Source organism: Neodiprion pinetum, chromosome 7 (genome assembly GCF_021155775.2).
Source record: "Neodiprion pinetum isolate iyNeoPine1 chromosome 7, iyNeoPine1.2, whole genome shotgun sequence".
In the NCBI taxonomy this organism is placed as follows: domain Eukaryota; kingdom Metazoa; phylum Arthropoda; class Insecta; order Hymenoptera; family Diprionidae; genus Neodiprion; species Neodiprion pinetum.
This window is the reverse complement of record NC_060238.1, coordinates 16,649,383-16,673,050: the sequence shown is the minus strand read 5'-3', so window position 1 is coordinate 16,673,050 and position 23,668 is coordinate 16,649,383. Positions and strand designations below refer to the sequence as shown.

General features: G+C 36.9%; 1 protein-coding gene across 1 annotated transcript; it reads left to right on the top strand.

Moving 5' to 3' along the window:
* Nucleotides 1-5,475: 5,475 nt before the first annotated feature.
* Nucleotides 5,476-7,155, top strand: LOC124223709 (tigger transposable element-derived protein 6-like). The gene is made up of 2 exons (XM_046635942.1): nucleotides 5,476-6,528; nucleotides 6,667-7,155. Exons 1-2 carry the CDS (start codon nucleotides 5,476-5,478, stop codon nucleotides 7,153-7,155), a joined length of 1,542 nt encoding a protein of 513 aa, XP_046491898.1.
* The last annotated feature ends 16,513 nt before the right edge of the window (nucleotides 7,156-23,668 follow it).

The following is a 23,668-nucleotide window of genomic DNA, read 5'->3' as shown; positions in this document are numbered from 1 at the left end:
TTCGGATGTTTTTATAATCTGAGGTTGTTCGTTTCTATAAGATTGATTGATTCATTTTGTATATGAGTAAATTTTCTGAAGATTTGTATACTTCCGATTCTAGTATAAATTTCTGTGTTTTCCATCTTGTCGTGGGTGGAGTCACAGTTTGAAGAGTGGGAAAAGGTTAAACTTTTGTTATTGGTCGGTTTCCGTCTGGGGGGTTGGTCGGGTCTAGTCTATGAGCTTATATAAGGGTCTGTTTTGAGGAATTTATCGTAAATTTGAATTTGAGTTCCGACTGGAGAATTTCCAAAAAATATTGAGATGTCGAAAGTGTCAGTCGCAGTCGGTGGTCTGAAGGTGAGTTTTGGGTGTTTTAGTTTGTATTATTGTCGAGTTTTTCGATCTTGATTATTTGCTTGTTTTAGACCAATCTTAGATTTCGTGATTTGAACGTGAATTTGTGTTTGTGTTCTAGGTTTAGTCTACGAATAATGTTTTGGTGCACTGTGTGGTTTTAAGTTTGGTTTATCTTGATTGTTTTAGTTTATTAACATCGAAGAGATGAAGATGCGCCGGCTGCGGAGGGCCGCGTTGGAGGCCGAGCTCGCGTATCTCGAGGGATTGGCCGAAGCGCCGTGGGACGGAGATGATTACATTGACTATTACGGGATTAGGTGGATGGTGGAGGGCCGGTGGGGCCAACACAGTCCCCACGACGACTGGTTCCACCCAGCGTGGCACTCAGCCAGGGGGCTGTGGTCGGTGTACAATCAGGATTAAAAAAAAATATAATAAAAAAATAAATTTTTCAAAAAAAAATTTTCAAAAAAGAAATAAATATACAGTCTTTTAATTTTATCGTACCTGATTCGTGTTTGTGTTGGAACTTATTTTCTATAAGTTATATAAGTTAGTTCGTAGGTTATTTTCAGGTCTTAGTTTTAAGAGAAAGCGAATTATTATGTGTAAGGTTGTTCGTCAGTTCTGTCCTGATATATTGAATTTGGTTCTAATATTCCTGATTGACTCCTGTCTTCATGGTCTTGTGGTAAGTACAAGGTCACGGTTTTATTATCTGTTTTAAATATAGTGACGTCCGTCTGAGCCACTTGGTGTCGGTAGGGTTTGTTTCGAAGTTTTGTTCAGCTCTGATTTTGATGACTGTTTTGAGAGTGCATCAATATTATTTTGATTTTCTAAGATATTTGTATTACTCGTAATCTCGATTGTTTGCATTTCTACGTCTGAATTTTGTTCTCGTGTTTGTCTAACTTCTCCCGATCTTTTGCTCAAGTGTAGTAATAGATTTGTGACAGAATCCCAAATTGCGCCGATGAGCCATATGCTCCATCCGTAAACTGAATGTAACGCGTAGCCGTGAACTAGAGTGTCGATTAAAAACTTAATTCCTCTAAATGTTATTCATGCCCCTAGTAAGGTTGCACTGAATGTTCCGACTGTATTGAAAAAATTGTAAACTTTTCCCCAAGCTTCTTCCAAAGATCTTTTGATTGCTTCCTTATCTATAAGTGAATTAACAGATAATCCGTGATCAGCTGAGATTTGACCTGTTGCTTCTCGGGCTGTTGTATTCAACACGGCTGGTTTTTCTACTGGAAACATTATATTTTAGCGTAATTTTTCCAGATCTTCGTTCGAATAAATTCCGCCTGTTGCGAGGTTTTCTGGCGTAACGTATTTCCAAGATTTCTTTGTAGTGGTAGACATTTCATCGGGAGCTATTGCAGGTACTAAATTAGGTGAGGTACTGTACCAAGCATTGTTGATGTTGAACATCGGTGATAAAAATATGTTACATTCGATTTGATTTCCTGATTTTACTAAGATGTGAGTTCTCGGTAGCATAAATAAACTTTCGTTGCCTCTATAAATTGGAAGTTCTTGATAGCATTCTTTAGTTTTCCTCGTTCTAACGTCCACTGGTACGCATTTCGCTACACGTACTACTTCTCCTGTAATGTAAGCGATATATCCTGGTTGTTTCATGAGATGGAATGCAAATTCTGCAGGTGCTGGTGGGGCTGTTGAGAGTGCGGTGTGTAGTACTTTATTTTATAATTCGCACTGTTGCAATATGGCGTCGTTATATAGAGCAATGATTTGATTTCTGACGTGTCTTTCAAGATACATTAGTTTAGAATTTACGTATGTAAAAATATCCATATTATCTTACTGTTATGCCGTTATTTTTCGTAAAAAAGTTTCCGGTCATTTTATCTAATATGAAAAGTTTAGGGTGTTCTGTTTTAATTAATCTATATCCGCATAAAGGATAGGTTCCGCGAACTCATAAGGCAAAAGGTATATCGTTTGTTGTTACTGAATAAATTTCTTGACCATATTTCCCAATCGTATTATCTTTAATTTTCTGAGCTGCACCTTGATATAGAACTGAATATTTTTCGAAACTACATCTGTCTGCTTGGATTATATCCCTTTACGTATTACCGCCTTCTACGTCAATGCAATTCCCTGATGAATATTCACATCGTACGCCGGATCTAAGAATTATTCCGTTTCTCTGTATATTTACCGTAGCTTCATAATCTTGTAATGTGATAAAAATTTGTCCGTAAGCTACGACATCGTTCCAGCTTCCATAGTGATCGGAAAAGTGTTCTTTGCAATTCCCTGAGTTGTCTACATCTCCGGCTAGGACTATAGGTCTCGATGTCTTTGAGTTCAGTCGTATTTGTGTGAATAGTTGTCTATGAGTTCGGTAAGAGCGTGCGTAGTGTAGGTCTCTGCACGCGTCACGGGATATTTCGTCTATGTATTCGATGTCGCCATATGAGACAGCTGATATGTGTGAGTGCATGCCGCAATGGAATACTGATCTATGGATTTCTACCTTGCATTGGATTACTTTGACGCTTGAAAATTCGGCTACCTGAAGTAATTGTATACTTGTATCTATTGCAACTGGGTTCGAAATCGGAATGTTACATTCTTTGATGTTGATTAACGATAATGTTGTAATGTTCATCGATGGTGCTCCACAGTCGTAAGCTACAAAGCTATTACCTGGCCGCATGGCAAATATCAAGAGTGTTCCGATGAATAGCAATCTGCGTAAACTCGCGTCCATGATTATCTGAAAAATTGTTATGCTTCATCAGCAATACGAGTAATTGAAATTTGAATTTGATTAATAAGCTATCTTTGCTCTGTCACAGTGAATTATTTTACGTTTGTTTTTCTCTAATTCTATTTCTATATCATTCTTTTCTGGAAATACTTCTGTGATTCTGTACGGTCCCTTGTAATTGTCATCTAACTTTCCTGTCTTTTGATTTTTCACTAGATAAATGCTTTGTCCTATTTTGAAATCAACTGGATTTATTTTTCTGTCGTAATATTGTTTCGATCTGGCTTTAGCTTTTTCTAAATTTTCGCGTGCTCTATTTCGAATTTCTATAGTTTTAAGCATTAGGTTCTTTACGTAGTCGTCATAGGTCAGAGTTTCGTCGAGGGATGGGAATTCTGAAGGCATGCGGGCGATCCGTCCGTAAACTATCTCGAATGGGGTGTGGTTTGTCCCTTCGTGTCTGCTTGTATGTATTGTAAGAAAATGTCGTGTGAGGCAACCATTCGTCCCAGTCTCTCTTCGTTAAATAATGTTTTAGATAATCTACAAGTACTTGATGGCTTCTTTCTAAAGAACCATTTGATTGAGGATGGAATGCTGTAGTCTTGAATTGTGTGATTTTGAATGCTTTTGCAACTCGTCTCATTACTTGACCAATGAATGCTGCTCCTTGATCTGTTAATATTGTTTTTGGACATCCGTATTTACAGATAAAATTTTTCACAAATGCATCTGCAATATCTTCAGCAGTTGCATGGACTAACGGTATTGCTAAACTGAATTTCGAAAGATTGTCTTGCATGGTCAATACATACTTGTAACCGTTTGGGGATGTTTCGAAGGGTCCGACTATATCTAGCGCTACTTTGTCAAATACGTCTGCAGATGTGTCTGTTATAACCATAGGTTGTTTAGTTTTAATGCGCGTTAGTTTTTTATTTTGACAGCTGACACGTTTCTTTATAAAATCTTCTATTTGCTTTTTCATATTATCCCAAAAATATTTCTGTCGAATTCTGTTATACGTTTTCGTGATACCTTTATGTCCTGCGATCGGAGATTCGTGATTTTCTTGTATTATTCTGAGTCTAATATCTGGAGGTGGAATGATAATTTTGTCTTTACAGATCGTTATGATAATTTGTGTTCCGGCGAATACCTGTCTAATGATATTTTTAATTTTAATCCATCCAAGATCGTTGATTCCACTTTTACCTTGCGATATGCTTGCTGTTTTAATATTCAAATCTTCCATATTCTGGTTCAAATTTACAAATGCATCGTAATAGTTATTTTCCAAAGGTGTATCTTGTTCATGTTCTTGAGTAACTAATGCAATTATTCGTTTCTTTGGTGTTCCCAATATAATTATGTGTCCTATCTGATATTCTGTAACTGGTTTAATGTTTTTCAAGTATCCTTTTTCATCTAAATATTTACCTATCTCGCCTAGTGCTATTCCGTTAGTGGAAATGAAGCATAGATAATTATCTTTTTCCATTTCTAAATTGTCTCGAGTTTCTATCAAATTAGTAGGTTCTTGTCTTGGTAATTCTACTGAGGCTTGCGAATCATCAGATACTGTGATATCTGATACGTTGTCTACTTATTTCAATCGATTTATCTTCTAAATTCTGTGGATCATTAAATTCTACTATTGCATCTAGATCTGGTAAAGCGTTTGAAATATTTATCGATATTAGATTTCGTTGACTCTGAGGATCTGGAGTTATATTTATTTTTGAAGATTCTTTGTTAACGTTCTCAAGTGAAATTGGAGTCTTGGGAGTCTGCGAAATTTCCACTGCCTGTTTTCTAATTTTTAGACTGCTAGTTTTGTTTCTCACGGCTTTCGGTTTTGAAGGTTTACTTGCATGGGTGCCTTAGTGGCCTCCTAAACCTTTGTAACATGCGTATTCATATGTCGGTCTATGTTGTCTCGTCGTACGTCGGGGTTCTGGCATATGATTTACACCACTGTTAGGTATACAGTGAAACCTCGTTTATACGATTCGCACTTGTACGTTTTTCTCGTTTATACGTAACATTCATTTGGCCCCGGCGGTTTCCGCATATAAACCATGTAGAAAGATTTCATTTCTACGTTTCTCGTTTATACGTTTTTCACACTTATACGAATACTTATTCGGTTCCCGAACGGTATTTTCTATTCACTTATACGTCATTATGACAGCTGATTTTCTGACGGATACTCGCGTTACTGTATTTCATTATCCTACCGCTAGATGGCTGAGCCTAATGTTTCGCTTCGCAACCGCTAGATGCCGCGGCTTACAATTTATGCGTATTCGCGTATAAGTTGTCTCGAACAAGTTCTGGCGTGTTCTGGTGTGTAGTGTCACCCAATATCGTGGTACGTCATGGCAAATCCAGCAGGGGGGAGGAAAAGAAAAGCAATATCGCTGCAGAAGAAGCTGGAAATTTTAGAGGAAGTACATGATAACCCACAAGAACCGAAGATCAGTGTTGCAAAGCGGCTCGGTCTTCCATATTCAACACTGATGACAATTATCGCCAATTCGGCAGACATTAGGTCAAGTACGTCTAAGGCAGGACCTTTAGGCGAGAAAAGAACACGAACTCAAGAGGGCCGATTTTCAGACTTGGACAAAGCATTGCTCACATGGTTCCAACAAAAACGGGCCGCGAACATACCCGTTAGTGGTCCAATGCTGCAAGAGCAAGCTTTAATTTTTGCAAAAAAATTAAATGTAACTGCTGACTTCAAAGCATCGGCTGGCTGGGTGTTCAAATTTAAAAAACGTTGCGGCATAACCGGCAGAAGTGTTTGCGGGGAAGCTAACAGTGTCGACGAGGCTACTGTAGAGCAGTGGAAGAACATCGATTTGCCTCGAATCATAAAGAACTACGATCTCCGAGATATTTACAACACCGATGAGACAGGTCTGTTTTTCAATCTCCTACCATCTAAAACATTGGCTGAAAAAGGAGACCCCTGTCACGGAGGGAAACAGAGTAAACAGAGACTGACGGTGCTTCTAACAGCGAATGCAGATGGCTCCGATAAACTTCGTCCCTTGGTCATCGGGAAATCACAGAAGCCGCGTTGTTTTAAAGGCGTAAAAAGCTTTCCTACAGAGTACGCAGCAAACAAAAAAGCATGGATGACTGGAGCATTATTTGAGTCGCAGTTAGATAAGCTGAATAACAGAATGCGTCGTGAGAAGAGGAAAGTCTTGTTGTTGCTTGACAACTGTGCCGCTCACCCCCCGGCACTCCGTTTTAGCAACATTGAACTGGCTTTTTTTCCGGCCAACTGTACAAGCCATCTGCAGCCCCTGGATTTAGGAATCATCGCTGCTTTGAAGGCCAAATACCGCAAGGTGCTGGTACAGCGGGCAGTCGCGGCACTCGACGCGGGAGAAACGATGCCGAACTTGCATGTTCTGCAGGTGAGTTCGTGATGTTTGGAAATTTTCAACATAAGCACATAGGCCTATAAAATCGGTATTATGCATTCAAATAAGAATGTTTCCGACACGTGATGTTTAGGCAGTGTTTAAATCTTGGAATTTGTTTCTTGTCTATAGGCAATGCAACTGACCGGTATTGCATGGAACCAAGTACAGTCTGACACCATTGCCAAGTGCTTTCAAAATGCAGGAGTCGTAAAGGCGAATGATCTCGATGCCTCTTCTAACGAAGAGAATGAGCTTGAGGGTTTCGAAGAGCCCGGAGATTGGGCACAAGTGTGTGCTGGGCTTCAGTTCGAGGATTTCGTTCATTACGATGAAGACTTGAGTACATGCGCGGTACAGGATGACGATGACATTGTAACTGAAATTCTTGCACAAGACTCAGACGGGGATTCGGACGAAATAGACGAGACTGTCAAAGAAGTCCCGGTGAAATTTTGTGAAGCTTTGTCGGCACTGGAAATTACAAAGCGATATATAATGTCCAAGGTTATCGATGGTAAAGGCATGCAACTCGTCAGTGACTACGAACGTTTCATGTACGAGTGCTCGTTGGCAGAAAAGAAACAAGCCACCATTGACAGCTTCTTCAAACCTAAATAACTGAATCAGCTTTCCTTATCTGACTTTTGTTCCTATTTTACTGTGATTGTTTTTAATCCGTACTTAAGACTAAATAATATATATGATACATAGTACAAATGTAAGAAATGTGCAATATGTACAATACAAATACATATTACTGATTAATTGCGGCGAGTTTCGTTCATTCAATAATGTGTGTGGGTGTATGATTCTAACCTCGAAATGTATCTTGATTTTCTTCGGAACATACAAAATTGGGTTATATGTATATTCCAAAATTCGAAATTTCACTTGTACGATATTCTCACTTATACGTAATTTTTAGCGTACCCCTTGAAATACGTATAAGTGGGGTTTCACTGTAATTATTTCTGTAACTTCGATGTTTAGTTTAGACGCAAGTGTCCTCGGTTTTACGGTCTCGGTCTACTTTTTCTGTTCGTCTGGAGAATGTCGAACTGGTGACTGTTCTGTCTTTTGTTTGCCTCTAGCGTCACTTTCGCTTGAGGGTATGTTTATTGCTTCATGTTTGAAATCTTGAAGCGTCTCGTCAACGTCCATCTTTTGTGTGGTCCTGAAGGATTCGTCTACACATATGGATTCTTGCAAGGGGTGTACGTCTGCCTGAACTGTGATTGTATTAGTTTCTTCGCTTTCTGAAGCTGATGCAACTTCTGAAGTTATAATGCGTCTTCCTGTACATTCCTTGTCCAATTCTATTTCGTCATGAAATTTCTTTTGTCTCGAAATTATGTCGTTTGTTTTTGATATAGGGTATGGAGCAATTTCGTCTGCGTCTGTTATTACTTTCAAATTATCTGTAATAGTTTTACGTCTTGTTCTAAGTAATGGTGAAGGTGTACATTCAGCTGTTTAAGAAGAACGTTTGTTTAATAAATCTCTGGCTAAGCTTCTCTGAAAATTATTCTTCCTATTGGTGGAAGGTGTTCCTGAACGTGTCGGTGTATTAGTAACACTTGGCACGGATACAATCTTAAGGGTGTGAATAATCGTAGCTGAAGTATGCTCTTGAGTGGGTGTCGAGGGTGAGGCGATAGATTGCCGGCTTTCTGTGACGACTGTAGCTGTATTTTGTCTCGGACTAGGTACACTCGATTCCCTATTACTTTTATTAGCTCTATGGTTTACTGGATTTAATTTATAAGAATCATCACTATCCAGTGATGAGGATTCAGAGTCCACATAATCTGGGAGTAACGTAGATTGATTTTTCTTTGATTTTTCATCCATCGAAGATGTAGATTGAGAATCTGATTCTATTTCTATGATAACAGATTGTTGATTTTCATTCGATTTATTGCTAGCTGGTGTTCTATGATTTTCTGGAGAGTCTGATAATTCATCCGATGATGAATCTTCATATTCAGAACGATGTCTGAATGGAGTAAAGCGTTTAGCACTTGATTTTCTTTTATTAAGGATTTTTAATTTCCTTTGTTTACCGGTTTCCTGTGAGTTTGTATTTTTGTCTACGAATTTAGATCTAAGACGACTGGCAATAGGTTGCGCAGGCCTATTGTTATCCATCGTTCGATTTTTGCGATAGTCGGAATTTGAGTCTAATCGTGCGCCTCTCGGGTTTGTCACGTTTTTAGAATCTACCGTTCCGACATGTTTGTTTCCACCTGAGCTCGGAAAACCTAAAAAGTCTTCCTCGTCTGTACTCATTGCAGCTTCTTGGGTTTTGTAATCTGCCTGTACAGTTTTTCCTTTCTCGGAGGAACTACTTACATAACGTCGTCTAATCTTCGCGTCTCTCTGAGTTAACTTTTGAGCGGAGTCAGATGACGACCGTAGCCTGGCTATACCCGGTGCTACGTTAAGAGCAGGGTCTGCTGACCGTCTCCACTTGAATTTTATGGGATATACGTCCCTTTTTCCAATATCAACGGGGTTTCTCGACAACGCGTCTGCGTTTGTATTTATTTTACCCGCTTTATACTGAATTTTATACTGGAATTCTTTTAAACGTTCTCTCCATCTCATTACACGTGACGTAGGGTCATTCGTAGAATTTACCCATACTAACGGTCTGTGATCGGTTAACAATGTAAATTGTCTACCATAGAGATATGGTCTAAAAGTTTTAATTGCATAAACGATTGCCACCATTTCCTTCTCAGTTGTCGAATAATTTCTTTCATGCTTGTTCAAAACTCTAGAAGCATACGCGACGGGCGCGTCTCCGCCTGGCTTTCCTTGCGATAAAATGTCTCCTACTGCGAAACCAGATGCGTCTGTTGTAACTATAAATTGTGACGAAAAATCAGGATATTGTAGTATAGGTGCTTCGCAAAGTTTATCGCGCAAGATTACGAAAGCTAAATGCGTATTAGAATCCCATTCAAATTTTTTATTTTTGCTAGTCAATTCTGACAAAGGCTTAGCGATTTTAGAAAAATTCTTAATAAATCTACGATAATATCCGGATAGTCCTAAAAATTCTTTAACATTCTTCGTGGTTTTCGGAACAGGAAATTTCTTTACAGCTTCGATTTTTTTTGGATCTGGTTTAACTCCGTCAGCTGATATAATATGCCCTAGATATTTCACTTCTGTTCTAAGAAATTCGCACTTGTCCGATTGTAACGTCAAGTTTGCTTTTCTTAAGCGTTCAGCGAGCTTTATAAACTTAGTTGCATGCTCTTCAAGTGATCGTGCATAAATTACAATGTCGTCTAGGTAAACGAATAAATCTATTCCCTGTAAACCTCGTAAAACTAAGTCCATAATTCGTTGAAAGGTTGCTGGTGCGTTTTTTAGTCCAAAAGGCATTCGGTTAAACTCGTAATGTCCGTGGGGTGTTGTAAATGCTGTCTTATGTTTATCGTCTGGATGCATAGCAATTTGATGGAATCCTGAGGCTAAGTCAAATATCGAAAAATATTTTGCTCCACCTAGTTGGTCGAGTATGTCTGATATTAAAGGTAATGGATATGCGTCTCCAATCGTTTTTTCATTTAATTTTGTATAATCGATAACTAATCGCCATCGTTTATTTCCTTTTGAATCTTCTTTCTTTGGTACAATTCATAGTGGTGAATTATACGGTGAATTTGATGGTTCTATGATATTCATTTTCAATAAATCTGTAATCTGTTTCTCAATTTCTGGCTTTTGAAAAGGAGGATGCCTGTACTGTCGGGTGTTGACGTGTATCTCGTCTGTGGTTAGTATACGATGCATGCATCTGTTAGTAACTCGCAGGGGTTCTCCGGGGATGTGAAAAAGGTCAGCATACTCATCGATTAAGAGAGCAACTGCTTTAAGACTTCCGTCCAAAATGCTGAACTAATAACAGCAGGAACAGGTCGTCAAATTTCCTGAGGATGGTCGGCAGGGCCCGGCCGAAACGTCGGAAACGTTTAAACATGTTACGTTTTCCAAACAATTAAACTCTCTTTACCTGACCGGAATTTTCGACTGAACTTTCTTCTTCAATCAACCTCCTGGTCACGATTTCTTCACAAAAGACAGTATTTATCTATCTGCTGATTTGAGTTTGATATATTTGCTTGACTTGAATTATTTTGTCGATTGCCATTGATTCGAGAATTTGAAATTTTAGTCCGGTTTATTGCATTTGAACTATCTGTTTGAGCAGTATAACGAGCTTTTTGTTCGAATGCTTTAATTGTTGGTTTATAGATATTTTCGACTTTCTTGACATTCTTTTGACGCTTTTCTAATTCCATAGCTTCGGTAACTACTTCTTGCAATGTATTATACGTAGATTTCGACAGAAAAAGGGAATATCTGGGAAGCAGTCCAGCTATAAATGATTTTACTGCAACTTTAATTGCCCATGATTTTAGTGATTGAGTGTCACGAGCGCCGCATATTTATTAAATATATTAGTTAATCCATATAAAATATTCATTATAAAACAGTTCGTGGAACAACCAAAGCGCAACGGCGTAGTTGACGGCCAGCAACGTCAGCGTCTTCGCGCCCGCCAGATACCGGGTGTAATCAACACCGGGATAAGGCGAGGGCGAGATCACGCGCTTCGAGGATGACCGTCGTGAGGCGAGCCTTTGTCTCAAAATTGTAAATTCAGCGAAAACCTCGCTCGCCGCCCGACGTTCCAAGGGGTGTCGGACGAGCGAGCGAAGTCAGTCCCGTTAGAGACAGAGTAAAATCGACCTCTACGAAAACAGGCTCCTTCAAAGCTGTCGAGTATAGAGTTATCAGTCTTAGAGTCATCGACGAATAGAGAGTGAATTCCTCTAATTCTACACGCGGTGTTCAAAGCGTCTCGCGTCGCGACGTCAGTCTTTCGAAGCTAGAATATAAGACTAGAAAGCTGTGCCACGAACTTAATCAAGTTGTGTAGTAATAAGAATAGTGATAATTGAGAGAGAGTGAGAATTCGGAGTAGAAACCACCAAAAGAGTGAGTAGATGTATGAACGAGAACAACTAGGTTAAGAACATTTATGTAAGCTTCCTCGCAGTGGCGTAGCTATCATAGGGCCAGGTGGTGCAGTGCACCAGGGCCCTGGAGCTCAGGGGGCCCTCTAACCTCAGCTTTGAAAAAAAAAAATTTTTTTTTTAAATTAAAAAAAAAAAAAATTTTTTTTCAATCTTGTGTTACGTCCTCCAGACTTCATATTCCTTTCCCACGCTCTTAGTTACCTTACGCTCTGTAGTCTACTCTTATCGTTCGCGAGTCAGCAGATTCTTCTGTAACTCGCGGCTAGCTTGCCTGCTACAGCCCGCAAAACCAGGCAGATCCATCCCAGCGCTCAAGCAAGACACCTATCCCTCTAAACCAAGACCATACCTTTTTCCCTTGACCGACTCCGTTGCATTGACCACTAATAAACAATCATATACTTTAAATCGTTTACCTTCCCTTAATACCGATCCCTTTCTATTCCACTCACTTCCTGCATTGGGAGTAGTAGCACGCGAGTGCATAGTCGACGTGAACGGACCCTACAATAGCCAAATAACACCTTGGCTGGGCGTGGAGTAAGCTCCGATTACCGCTCATCGGAGCCTACGCAATCTACCCCGTAACACTTGTGACTGTGAGCAAAAAAAATAACAAATTAAAAAAAATATAAAAAAATCTTGTGAGTCGAGGCTCGAGCCTGCTCACAAGATTTTTTTGTATTTTTTTAAATTTTTTATATTTTTTTCAAATCAACATCACCATATCACCAATTATAGAACTCCTTATTTAACATTTCCAACACATGCGCCAAGCGTCCTCGATAGGCATGTGCTGTTTGTTATCGTTATTTCGGTTATTTGGTAATTTGGATGAGTAAACCAGTAGCTCATTCGATCAGCGATAAGCTCACGTGCTTGACGGTCGCGAGATCAATTCGCCAATTCCACCCATCAACTTTTTAATGAAGTTTTCATTCGCTCTTGCCTTGCATCAGTTCTACAGTTATCGTAATATCGTTTGTAATGTCTTTCGATGATTTTTTCTTATATTTAAATTTTCACCCGATGGACGGTCAGATGCGAAAAATGCTTTCGTACCTGACCGCCATAAACGAAGGCTATAAACCCTTCATCTGACAAGCTGGCAAACTCTATTTCTCAACTTCTGCTTTTTTATTCTGCGTCCATACGGCAACCTTATGTTTTGCGTCTCTAATGCGAGACACTGCCAAATGGACAATTTTTGAATATTTTTAATCTTTGTGTCCACGCTAACCGTCACGTTCGGATTTTATTCCTTAAACTCGGGAAGTTTCTAAGTCAAGAAATTTGTCGAGTCTGCGTGCCAGCTGTCAGTAATATAATTTTATTATAGAGTGCATCCTCGTTTTAAGCCTACGCACATTTTTTATTTTCTCAGTATTTTCGCCAGATTTTCCAACTCTTCCGTGATTGGCGACCTCTGGACCTTCTTCTTGAGTTTTCCGATCTGCTTGACCAATCATCTGTTTCTTAATATTCGAATAACGAAGTAAACGTCAACGCCTTCTTTTCTAAAGGAACTCGAAATTGTCAATCACGGAAGTCAGTCTAGCGACAACCATCGAACTATTAACGTCACATCCACTGTTTGACTGTTAGCTTCACGCCCACTTACTAACTTCTTAATTCCATACCTATAACTTGAAATCTTGGTTGTAACAAATGTTACGCCCCGACGTACCGCCTTGGCGTACCTTTTTCAAAATTCCATTTCATTTCATTTCTTTAATTTCTTCAATGCACAGATATCATTTCATCAAAATCTCATATTCTAATAACGGCGAGTTCCACCCCTCCTGGCAAAAGTCACGTAGAGACCAACAATGATCCCTAGTATAAGGTTCAACTTTCTTTTATTTAGCTGGTACCAAGAACTGAGATAGGAGACTGCTGAATTAGCATCAGCAGCGCTCAGCCTGGGAAATATCCCTCTTTTTAAGTTAAAACTATAATCAATAACTAGAATAAACCACTACCTTTCGAACCACCAAATTAAAATAGATTACTTATTAGGATGTATGAATCAATGTGTGAACATTTTATGTAAATATCTCTTGTTCATATTTTTAATATGTCACCGATGAGATTGAGAATCGTCGGAACACCGTCGAAGAGCGTGAACTAACGCTGACCATGTGGATTTGGGCACCAGGAGGTCGCCCTCGCACCTCATTGGCTAATTACCGTTGTAACTTATTACAACTGCAGCTCCTTGGACCCTGAGGCCTAAGAAGCCGCGGTCTTTCGTCTGTCAAGTCGCGAGGTGCGTGGACGTCAACCCGTATTAGCCCTTCTTGAGCAATAGTAGCGTTCGGAAAATCTTATTTGTGACCGGCCTAAAGTCTCGCGCTAATTCGTCGGTGTTCCGACGATTCTCAATCCCGTCGGTGACATATTAAAACTATGAACAAGAGATATTTACATACAATGTTCACACATTCATTCATACATCCTAATAAGTAATTGTTGAAATATTGGGTTCGTCTACAAAAGTTTCTCTCTTTTTGAGATATTATATTTCTCATATTTAAGTTTTATTTTATTTATTTTAAAAGTGAAAGTTTTCATTTTCTTGCAACATTTGGTAAACACATTGTCAACCCTGTAGCGATTGCTTTTATGGTTTTCTAGAAGTAAGGATAAGAGTACTCGAACAGAGTCATAAAAACTAGGTATAATTTTAAGCATAGTATAGACCCTTAAATATATTTTTAACAGTACAGCTACAGTAATATGGCTCCAAGGAGTTAGTTCACTCTGATCCTTCAGTTTGTCAAGACATACCTCCGATACTCTATTTTGAATAAAGTAACAATCTTTTTATAATAAATTTTTAATTATTTAATAAAATTAATCACACCAACATCCATAATCCCAACAGTAATCTATGTTAATTTGGTGGTTCCAAAGGTAGTGGTTTATCCTAGTTATTGGTTATAGTTTTAACTTAAAAAGAGGGATATTTCCAAGCTGAGCGCTACTGATGCTAATTCAGCAGCAGAATTGGGCAGCAGAAATTGCTTTCGTCATTTCATTACCCGTAAATTACAATTACTGTGAATAACTGTAATATTTAGTAACTAATTACAATTACGGGAAATAATTATAAATTTTGATTTACCAACTACAGTTAGTATAAACAATTGTAATTTTATGATTATCAACTACAATTACTCGAAATAATTGTAATTTTTTTGTTGTCAATTAAAATTACTTGAAAAAATTGTAATTTTTTTGCTACTAATTACAATTACTTGGAACAATTGTAATTTTTCTGTTATCCATTACAATTAATGGAAATGATTATGTTTTTTTTCAAATTTCAATTGTTTTTCATAATTTATTTAAACAAATTACCTTTGGAAACGTAATGTCGAATTCTCAACATAATTTCAAATTCCGAAAACATCGGGAACTTCATGGAGCTTACATATTCACATTGACTGGTCAAGCAAATTATTTAAACAAATTAATTTTTCAAAGTAATGTGAAATCCTTGATCAGCTACCCAAAAAACTTTGGTAACCATAGCCCATTCACATATTGACTGTAAAAGACTCGTTCCGATCACACCATTTTAATACTCCAAAAACGGAGTAAATTTATTTGTCTATTTGTTATTATTTCACAGGAATAACGTTAGAGAAAAAAATTCAATTGGACCACATCGTGTGGTTTACAATTACTCAAAAAAATTTTAATAATGTCTGATTTAATTACAATCACTGAGGATAATTGAAATGATTTCTGATTAAATTCCAATCACTGAAAGTAATTTTGATAAACTTTGATTAAATTCAAATTACTCAATGTAATTTTAATGAAATCCAATTCAATTACAATTACTGGAAATAATTTCGATGGACTCTGAGTCAATTACAATTATCAAAAGTAATTTCACTGAACTCCGATTCAATTATTATTACTGAAAATAATTTTAATGGAATTCGATGTCATTAAAAATTATCCTTAGTGATTTGTAATTGTTAATTTTTTATTACAATTTTGCCCAGCACTGTTCAGCAGTCCCTTATCTCCGTTCTTGATACCAGTTGAATAGAAGAAAGTTGAACCTAATACTAAGGATCATTGTTGGTCTCTACGTGACTTTTGCCGGGAGGGGTGGAACTCGCCGGTTCAGGCAATACGATATTTTAGTGTTGTTTATGGCCGTAACCGTTACAGTGTTGAAAGCTAATTGTGAGAATCACTTCCACATATTAAGGATCATATAGATTTTGAAAAAGGTACGCCGAAGCAATGTGCCGGACGTAACAACGGCAATATTAAACAAAAGTTTAAGCTTTTAGATCATAAACTGGATAATAAATTGCTTCCAAAAACTAGTGTTTTTTGTCGAATCGCTTGTTTTTTACACAATGAATTTGGTACAAGACTTGATTCTGATCTCGATCTTTCGAAGAAATCATTGCCAGCATGAATTCAAAAAAAATCAAGATAATACTCTAGCCTCGGAAGCAGAGACTAATCGTTGGGCAAGAAGAAAAGTTCCCTTTGCAAGAATAACTTCAGATCGATTAACTGATTTTCCTGAATTAACGGAGCACGAACTCAAAATTCTATTCACAGGATCGTATCAAATGTCTCAAGCTGTATCGTATTTAGCCGAGATGATGGATGAAAACGGAACTATCACACTTCATTACGTAAAACTAACACCTAACATCATTAAACTTGAAGTAAGATCTCGACATATTAATTCCAAGATGTATCGCTGTTTTGTCGAATATCAGCCAGATAAGAACGACATCTCTGCAATAACTCGATATTGTTGTGATTGTGCAAATGGTAAGCGCACTGTCGGATGTTGCTCGCACGCTGCTGCTATCATATATTATTTATCTCATGCTCGATATTTGGCAAAAATAGTAAAACCTGCTGAGATACTTAGTCGTCTCTTTGTTGATCAAAAAGTTAATGTCGTAGTAAATGAAGACAGTGATGAAGACTAATTTAGTTACTTTTTTAATTATAATTCTTTTTTTTGTTGTATCAAAACTAAAAATAATTCTCAATAGCATAAAAAATGTATAAATATCATCTTTAAGTGTCTTTTGAATCATTTATAACCCTTTTAAATTACTTTAGGCGAGATATATTTTAATTTCCTATAATATTCTTTATGTTTATCTCTTGCAAAGAAATATTTTCGGTAAAAAAAAAATTTTTTACGTATTTTTTTACACAAAAAAAATATATAAATATATTTAATTGCAAGATTTCAGGGAAAAAATAAGTTTTTCATTTTTTTGATATTGTTGAGTGACACCTTCCAAAAAGCTAAAAAAAAAATTAATTTTTTTTTTCGCTAAAAATTGGTTTTTCGATTAAGAATCACGATCACATTTTTTTTTCATGTCTTAGACTCCTAAGAATTAGGAAAAAAATCATCATTGATTAATTTTGAATTTTACTATAAAAATAAAAATAAAATCTAAAAAACAGGTTTTTTTGAAAAGCTCGAAAACCGTTTAGGTTAAAGAGCCAAAAATTTCGGTGAATTATTTTTATTCGACACTGTGGCGGACACCCGCCACTAGCAAGCCGGCGAAAAACCCTTAAAATATTTCCGTTTCTCCATGTTTATCTTTTTTCTATAGTTCTTTACAACTAACGTTCGAGTGTTCAGGCCTCGCCTCGCTAGCCGAGGGCTAAGGGTTTAACCGCACCGGAAATTTCCCTACATGTGGCATTTATGGCGCGACGCGACCCTTGGCCTCGACTCGGGGGCGAGCCCGCACTTTTTCTCATCTGCAACCAGTCTTCGCCACGCTCTTGGCACATATGTACCTATCAACTCGTTTCGCTTTTTTCCCTGCCTTCCGCATTGTCTATTACGCCATCCGAACTGTGTAACCCGCTTTTTCGAGCAATAAACAACTTGTAAACCATATTCTCTGGCGTCATACAGTAACTAACCTCCCGACAGCACCACAGACACCAAATCGATCCTCCAAGTGCGAGTCAAAAAAGCCGCGGGGACATATTTTCCATATTAACCCGACTATACCCTTTGATTTTGTTTAAGAACTAAGCCAGGGCCGGAACTTTTGTCTATTTTGCCACACTGTACGTCGTTGCGGACAATTCCGGTGAAACGAGGGCCGAGCAACGGAGGGGAGGCGACGAACGCCAGCTCTTGCCAGAGAGCATACCTGAGGCATCCGTTTTTCGGACCGCCACAAAGGAGGCTTCTCGTGACCCAGGCATGATCACTAGCAGGGGGATGATGGCCAATTTTGGCCTTCGCTTTAGTGACCACGTCAGGCATCGCCTACGCCGTCGCAGGCTAAGGGTTTTCCCTCGCATCTGGAATTTTATGGCAGCATGCCACCCGGATGCGGTCCGGGCGATATCTGCGTTTTTTGGGGATAGTTCTGAAATAGCAGTCAGGCACCATATTCCTTTTCTCACTCTGTACGCTCCATTGCTTTTCTAATAAATATATTTTCTTATTATTGTAAATTCGCGAGATATTAATTCACCTTCACCTTGTCCACCTCAGCTCAAATTGTAGTTTTTACTATTTTATTTTGATTGTACGATCTGCAGAGTTTTACAATCAATCAATGAATTTTTCTGAACACCGGGGATCGAGAATTCCATCTCTTGATTCTAAAAATTTGGAATTGAATTGCTTTTGCAATCTCCGAATCTGAGAATTTTTCTGAACACTGGAGGTTTGAAATTATAGCTCTTTCTTGTACTTTGGAATCGATCGTGTTTTCAACCTTTATCGTACCTTTGGGGCGCGATTCACTCCGACTATTCTTCGGTAAAAGATTAATAACTTTCTTTCAATATTAGGAAAAGGAATCCATCGAATTAAAATAATAACGAAATATGCTAATTTCCTGTACGCACCTCAAAATAATTCAATACGATACACACCGCGTGGATTCCATCCCAGCATTAAAACTGTTTCTACGTTAATAGCTACACCATAAGATGTGGAAAATGTTTCTTGAACCCTTCAAAATGAGGAATCACAAAAAACCTTGTCGATTTTCTATGAAGCAGCACATGAAAAACTGTTAATGTACAAACAGTTTCAATGCTAGGGTGACATCAACCCCGAATGTATCGTATTAAATTATTTTGAGGTCTGTACAGCAAAGCATTATAATCTCGTCACTTTTTTTTTTTAACTATATACAAATACAAGGCTCTCGTTACCAATTATACATTAAATTCATCCATTCTCGATATTTGTTCAAAATTTTACCACCCAATTACCAAAATCAATATCGCAGACTCGAGCTACAATAAGAATGTTTATACAATAACTCGTCTTTATTGGAAGTCATACGATCCGCCTGGTGAAAATATTATCAACGTATGTAAATCGTCGTTAATTAAATTCATCCCAGATTAGTAAGGATTGAAATTACTTATAGTGACAACATTCAGGTAGAAAAACAAAAGTAACATTTAACAATGTGATTGACACTAACCTTTAACCCATGCGCGATAACTGCTAGTGTTGATTCATGGCACGATGAGCATCTATCCCTCTCGAAATTTTGTGCAAGCGAAAATGCTATTTACAGTCACTGTCCTTTTCCGAATCTGTGAAGACTGGGTCATTACAGCAATTAACAGACGACTGTTAATCAAAATAATTTAAAATAATTGCAAATAATTGCTATGTGGTATTTTTTTTTTTTCACAAATATCTAAATTTTTCAGCGTCAAAAATCTAAGTCATCGATATTTTACTGTAGTATTGGCGTCACTTATTTGAAATGTAAAAAATAGAATTTGCACACTAATTCACACTCTGAGGACATTTGTACGTCCATCGAAAATATAATCATGAGTAATAATTATTGCGCTGTGTTAGTTTATAAAATTGGTTTTAGCGTAAAGCATTCATGCTTGGTACGGAAAAAAATATAATACATGAGACCCTTGACTGAAATTCACTTTGTACAATGACATATTCAAATAATTATCGCTAAAGTCAAGTTGAATACAAGGAAACAACTCATTTAAACTTAAGATCGTCACTAAAACGCAATCAAACGAAAAGCGCATTTTGCTTGTCTTCTAAACCGTCCGCCTGTGACCACGTAGAGTTAACGACTGAATTTTCAAACCTCTTCAAAACTTACATCAGCTGCAGACCGAGATCGAGATTTGCAGGGTGGGAGCAACGCTGCAGTTTAAGTCAGGCAAGGAGGGGGGGAAGGCCCCAAGACAAGGCACGTCATTGCTGAGGCCCAATGCCGGCTTAAGGAGGTATTGTCGAAACTTCAGAGTCAAAATAATGTTTGGATTTTCTGCTAAATTTTTATTTTTAAATAGTGACTAAAAAAATTATTTTAATTTTTTATTACTAATTTATTTGTGTTTTGAACACTTTAATTGTTAGGAAAAAAAATTTTCACAAGAAAAGACGCATGATTTTAGCAGTTATATGGCGAAGAAGGTTAGGTGGCAACATCGCTTAGCGGAAGAATGCGTGTGTCGTGTGTCAGAGTTGTATGGGTGCGTGCGACATAAACATGGCAACAACGAACAGTCCCGATATAGGGACCGTGCACTAAATATAGAGGCAGCACTTTAGTCGAAAGTAGCGCGCCCTGGTGTTTAACAAAAGCAAAAACGGGCAAAAATGTCAATATAGTTAATGTATTTGTATGGATTAATGTTAATTAAAAATGGAAAAAATTATTAAATACGGTTTTCAACCAATTAATAATACTAATATTCGAGGTCAAAACGACTTCAATGGTAAAAAACTCTATGAATCAGGTCATGTATCTAATGTCGTGGAAAAAAGGCTTCTAAATAACATTGTGACAGTAACCGGTGAGGTTCTTTCTGCGGTGTATAAAACTACAAATTATAATGTCAAAATAACGGTATGTATTTATATCTCTTAATTTTTTTTTTAACTTTGAAATGAAATTAATAAATGTTAATCGGTAAATTATTTTATTTTAGTTAGATAACGAGCGCAATATTAGTCGTGCTGTGTGTACCTGCAAAGCTGGATTGTCTGGTAAATGTAAGCACATGTGTGCTGTGGTTTATTATGTCAATTCAGCTGATACAGCGGATTCTAAGACTAGTCATGGTCAAGAATGGGGTAAGCCCTCTCGTCGACAGCTTTTGGATTACGGTAAAGGAATAAGAATGAGCAAATTGTTCCCTCCACCGCCTTACTGTGTCAAAAATCCAAACATAGTGCCATGTAAGTTGGAAACTCTAGTCTTTCCGAATGATTTGGCTGGGACACCTCTTGCAACAATGATAAATATTGACCGAAGAAATGAAAATGAAATTATAGCAGTTGAATCATTGGTAGCTTTAGTTAAAATAAATGAACAACGTAAGTGCGAAATAGAAATTGAAAAAACGCTGTCGGAAATACTTCAGCTGCAGTCTGTAAACGAACTTTATTCACAAGAGAATATTATAACAAGTGATATTTATGATTTTTATATAAGTGAAGTGTGTCGTGATAAAACAAAAATAATAAACATTTGCGTGCAAACGATTTTACAGTCAAAGACGGATGAGTGGTACAAGCAACGTATACTACGAATAACAGCAAGTAATGGCCACAAATTAAAAGGGGACCGTTTTGATATTGATAAAGCTATTAGAGAGTTAATTGCACCTAGTAAAGTGGAGACAGCAACCATGGCTTATGGTAAAAAAATGGAAAAGACAGCTTTGAATGAATGTAAAAAACCCCTAAGTCCAGATCGCAAAATTGTTCAAGTCGGCCTTGTGATTAATATTCATCAACCTTGGTTAAGCTGTTCTCCTGACGCTATTTTAGAATATGGTCCTGATATTTGGCAAAAGCGATTGATAGAAATAAAGTGTCCTTACACGTGCAAAAAGATACCAATTTACGACGCGACAGCAAGAAAGTGTAACGTGCAATATTTGAAGTTAGACAAAAATGGAATTCATTTGAGTGAAACTCATTCCATTTATACGCAAGTCCAGCTGCAAATGTATGTAACAAATATCGCTTTCTGCGATTTATTTGTTTACTCACCTCTGGACTGTGTTCTCATAACAATTGCTCGCAATAATTTGTTCTTGAGTAAATTAGTTCCTAAACTAGAGCAATTTTATTTTGTTAATTATCTTCCAAGATTATTTATTGATTATAAAAAGTAAACAATTACAGATATCTTTTAAAAGTTATTTAAAAATAACTGTCAACTTATAGAAATTTTTTAAGAATGTTCTGTTGGTTTTCCTTTTTTTAATAGCTAAATATGAAAAATAATTTATAATTTAAAATAATACAGCCAAAATAACATTACCAAATATTTTTGTAAGTATTTTTATGATATAAAAATTCATAATTTAAGCACAGTTCCAAAAAAAATAATATATACTTTGATTATTTTAATAGTTTATTCATCAGATTTTAATAAAGTTACATTTCATACTAATTACACATGTTATTTAATTTATTAAATTTACAATTTATTCCTTCGTTTTACATTCTGTCGTTGATTGATCTCGTTCTTTAAACAGAGGCTTTTGAATATTTATAATAGCACAAATGACAAAAACAATTTCATCAACATGAGAAAATAGTGATGCTGGCACTTTGGAGAGAATATAAAAGTCTTTTATTCTTTGATTCAATCGTTCAATGTGTATTCTCACTGAAGCAATATTGTAAGTTTCATCTACTTCCTCAGGTGAAAATTGATCTTTTGTACAAAATGGAGGCATCACAAAGATTGCGTTTTTTTCTTCGACTTTAGTTTGTATTTGTGGGAATCCTTTATCTGCTAGCACAACATCTCCAGGCTCAATTAAATCCACTAAACCACAATCATTTGTAATGTAACAATCACCAGCACGACCACCATAACACTTTGACAGAAAACTTATAAATCCATTTGGAGCACATCCAACTAAAAATTTTATTGTGTGATGATGTTTATAATCTGAATACATTAGAACCCGATGTTTAACTTCTGGTGGAACTTCTGTCTTGACTTCGGTGCAATCAATAATAACACGTGTGTTGGGGTAATGTATTTTGAATGCTTCTGGTAAGGTTGTTTGTACAGCGACTTTTGATGGCCAAAAAATGAAGTTTTTCATTATTATGTTCATCTGCTGCAGATTATTTATAAATATTCGATAAACAGTAGTGCGATGAATATCGAACAAGAATGACATCGCGGTAAATGTCAAACCGGTTTTTAGTTTCACCAATGTTATCAATAATTTTATTTTTTTATCAACTTTAGAATTTTTGCAGTCTGGGAGTAGATTTAAAAGGAATGAGAATATAGACAATGTAACACCTGTTAAGCTACTCATAGCTTCATTAGTTGTGATAGATGATAACCCATGAAAACCTCGACATTGCGATTTTTCGGATTCAAAATCGATTGGATCGCAACTGGAATCTTGGACCTTTTTCTTCATAGGTGGCATCGAAGCTTGACACATTTTATCCGTAGTTTTTGTCACAGATATATTGACCTGGACTGCAGCGGTACTAATGCCATCGTGATGATTCAAATTACAAAAAAAATAAGTACAAGTATCAGTCGAACTATCTGATATAAATTGCTCAGTTTGACAAGTTATACTTCGAAAAACCCGCGGAGAAGTATTCATATCAGAAGCATTCGTATCATTCATAAAAAAGTCTTCCTGAACTTCTGTGTCTTGCTCCATGACAATGTCACTTAAACAACTAGTATCCTTATATGCTATTGAATTATCACTGTTTATACTGCTGTTTGTATTATTAATCACTGTAGATTTCGAGACGTTGATTTGTTTATTTAATTGACGTATTCTTGACCGTTCAAATCGTTGCAGCCGTTGAATTGATTTCTTAACATTTTCTTTTCCAGGAAAAATAGAAGGAATGTATGATGGGTGATTGGAGTTATCTGATTTACTATTATTTATGAAGTGAGCATTACAAATTCTCGTATGTTGATTTGGCTCCCAGTTTTTCGGATTTTTTCTAAAATAAACAACAAAATTTGAGGGTTAGATTTATACTACTCCATAAATTTAAATTTAATTATTATATGTAA

What these genes read in the sequence shown, in the direction of transcription:
- LOC124223709 (XM_046635942.1), top strand. Translation starts at nt 5,476, where the DNA reads ATGGCAAATCCAGCAGGGGGGAGGAAAAGAAAAGCAATATCGCTGCAG. An exon ending in CGAACTTGCATGTTCTGCAG is followed by an intron (nt 6,529 to 6,666) that starts GTGAGTTCGTGA and finishes TCTTGTCTATAG; the next exon opens with GCAATGCAACTGACCGGTAT.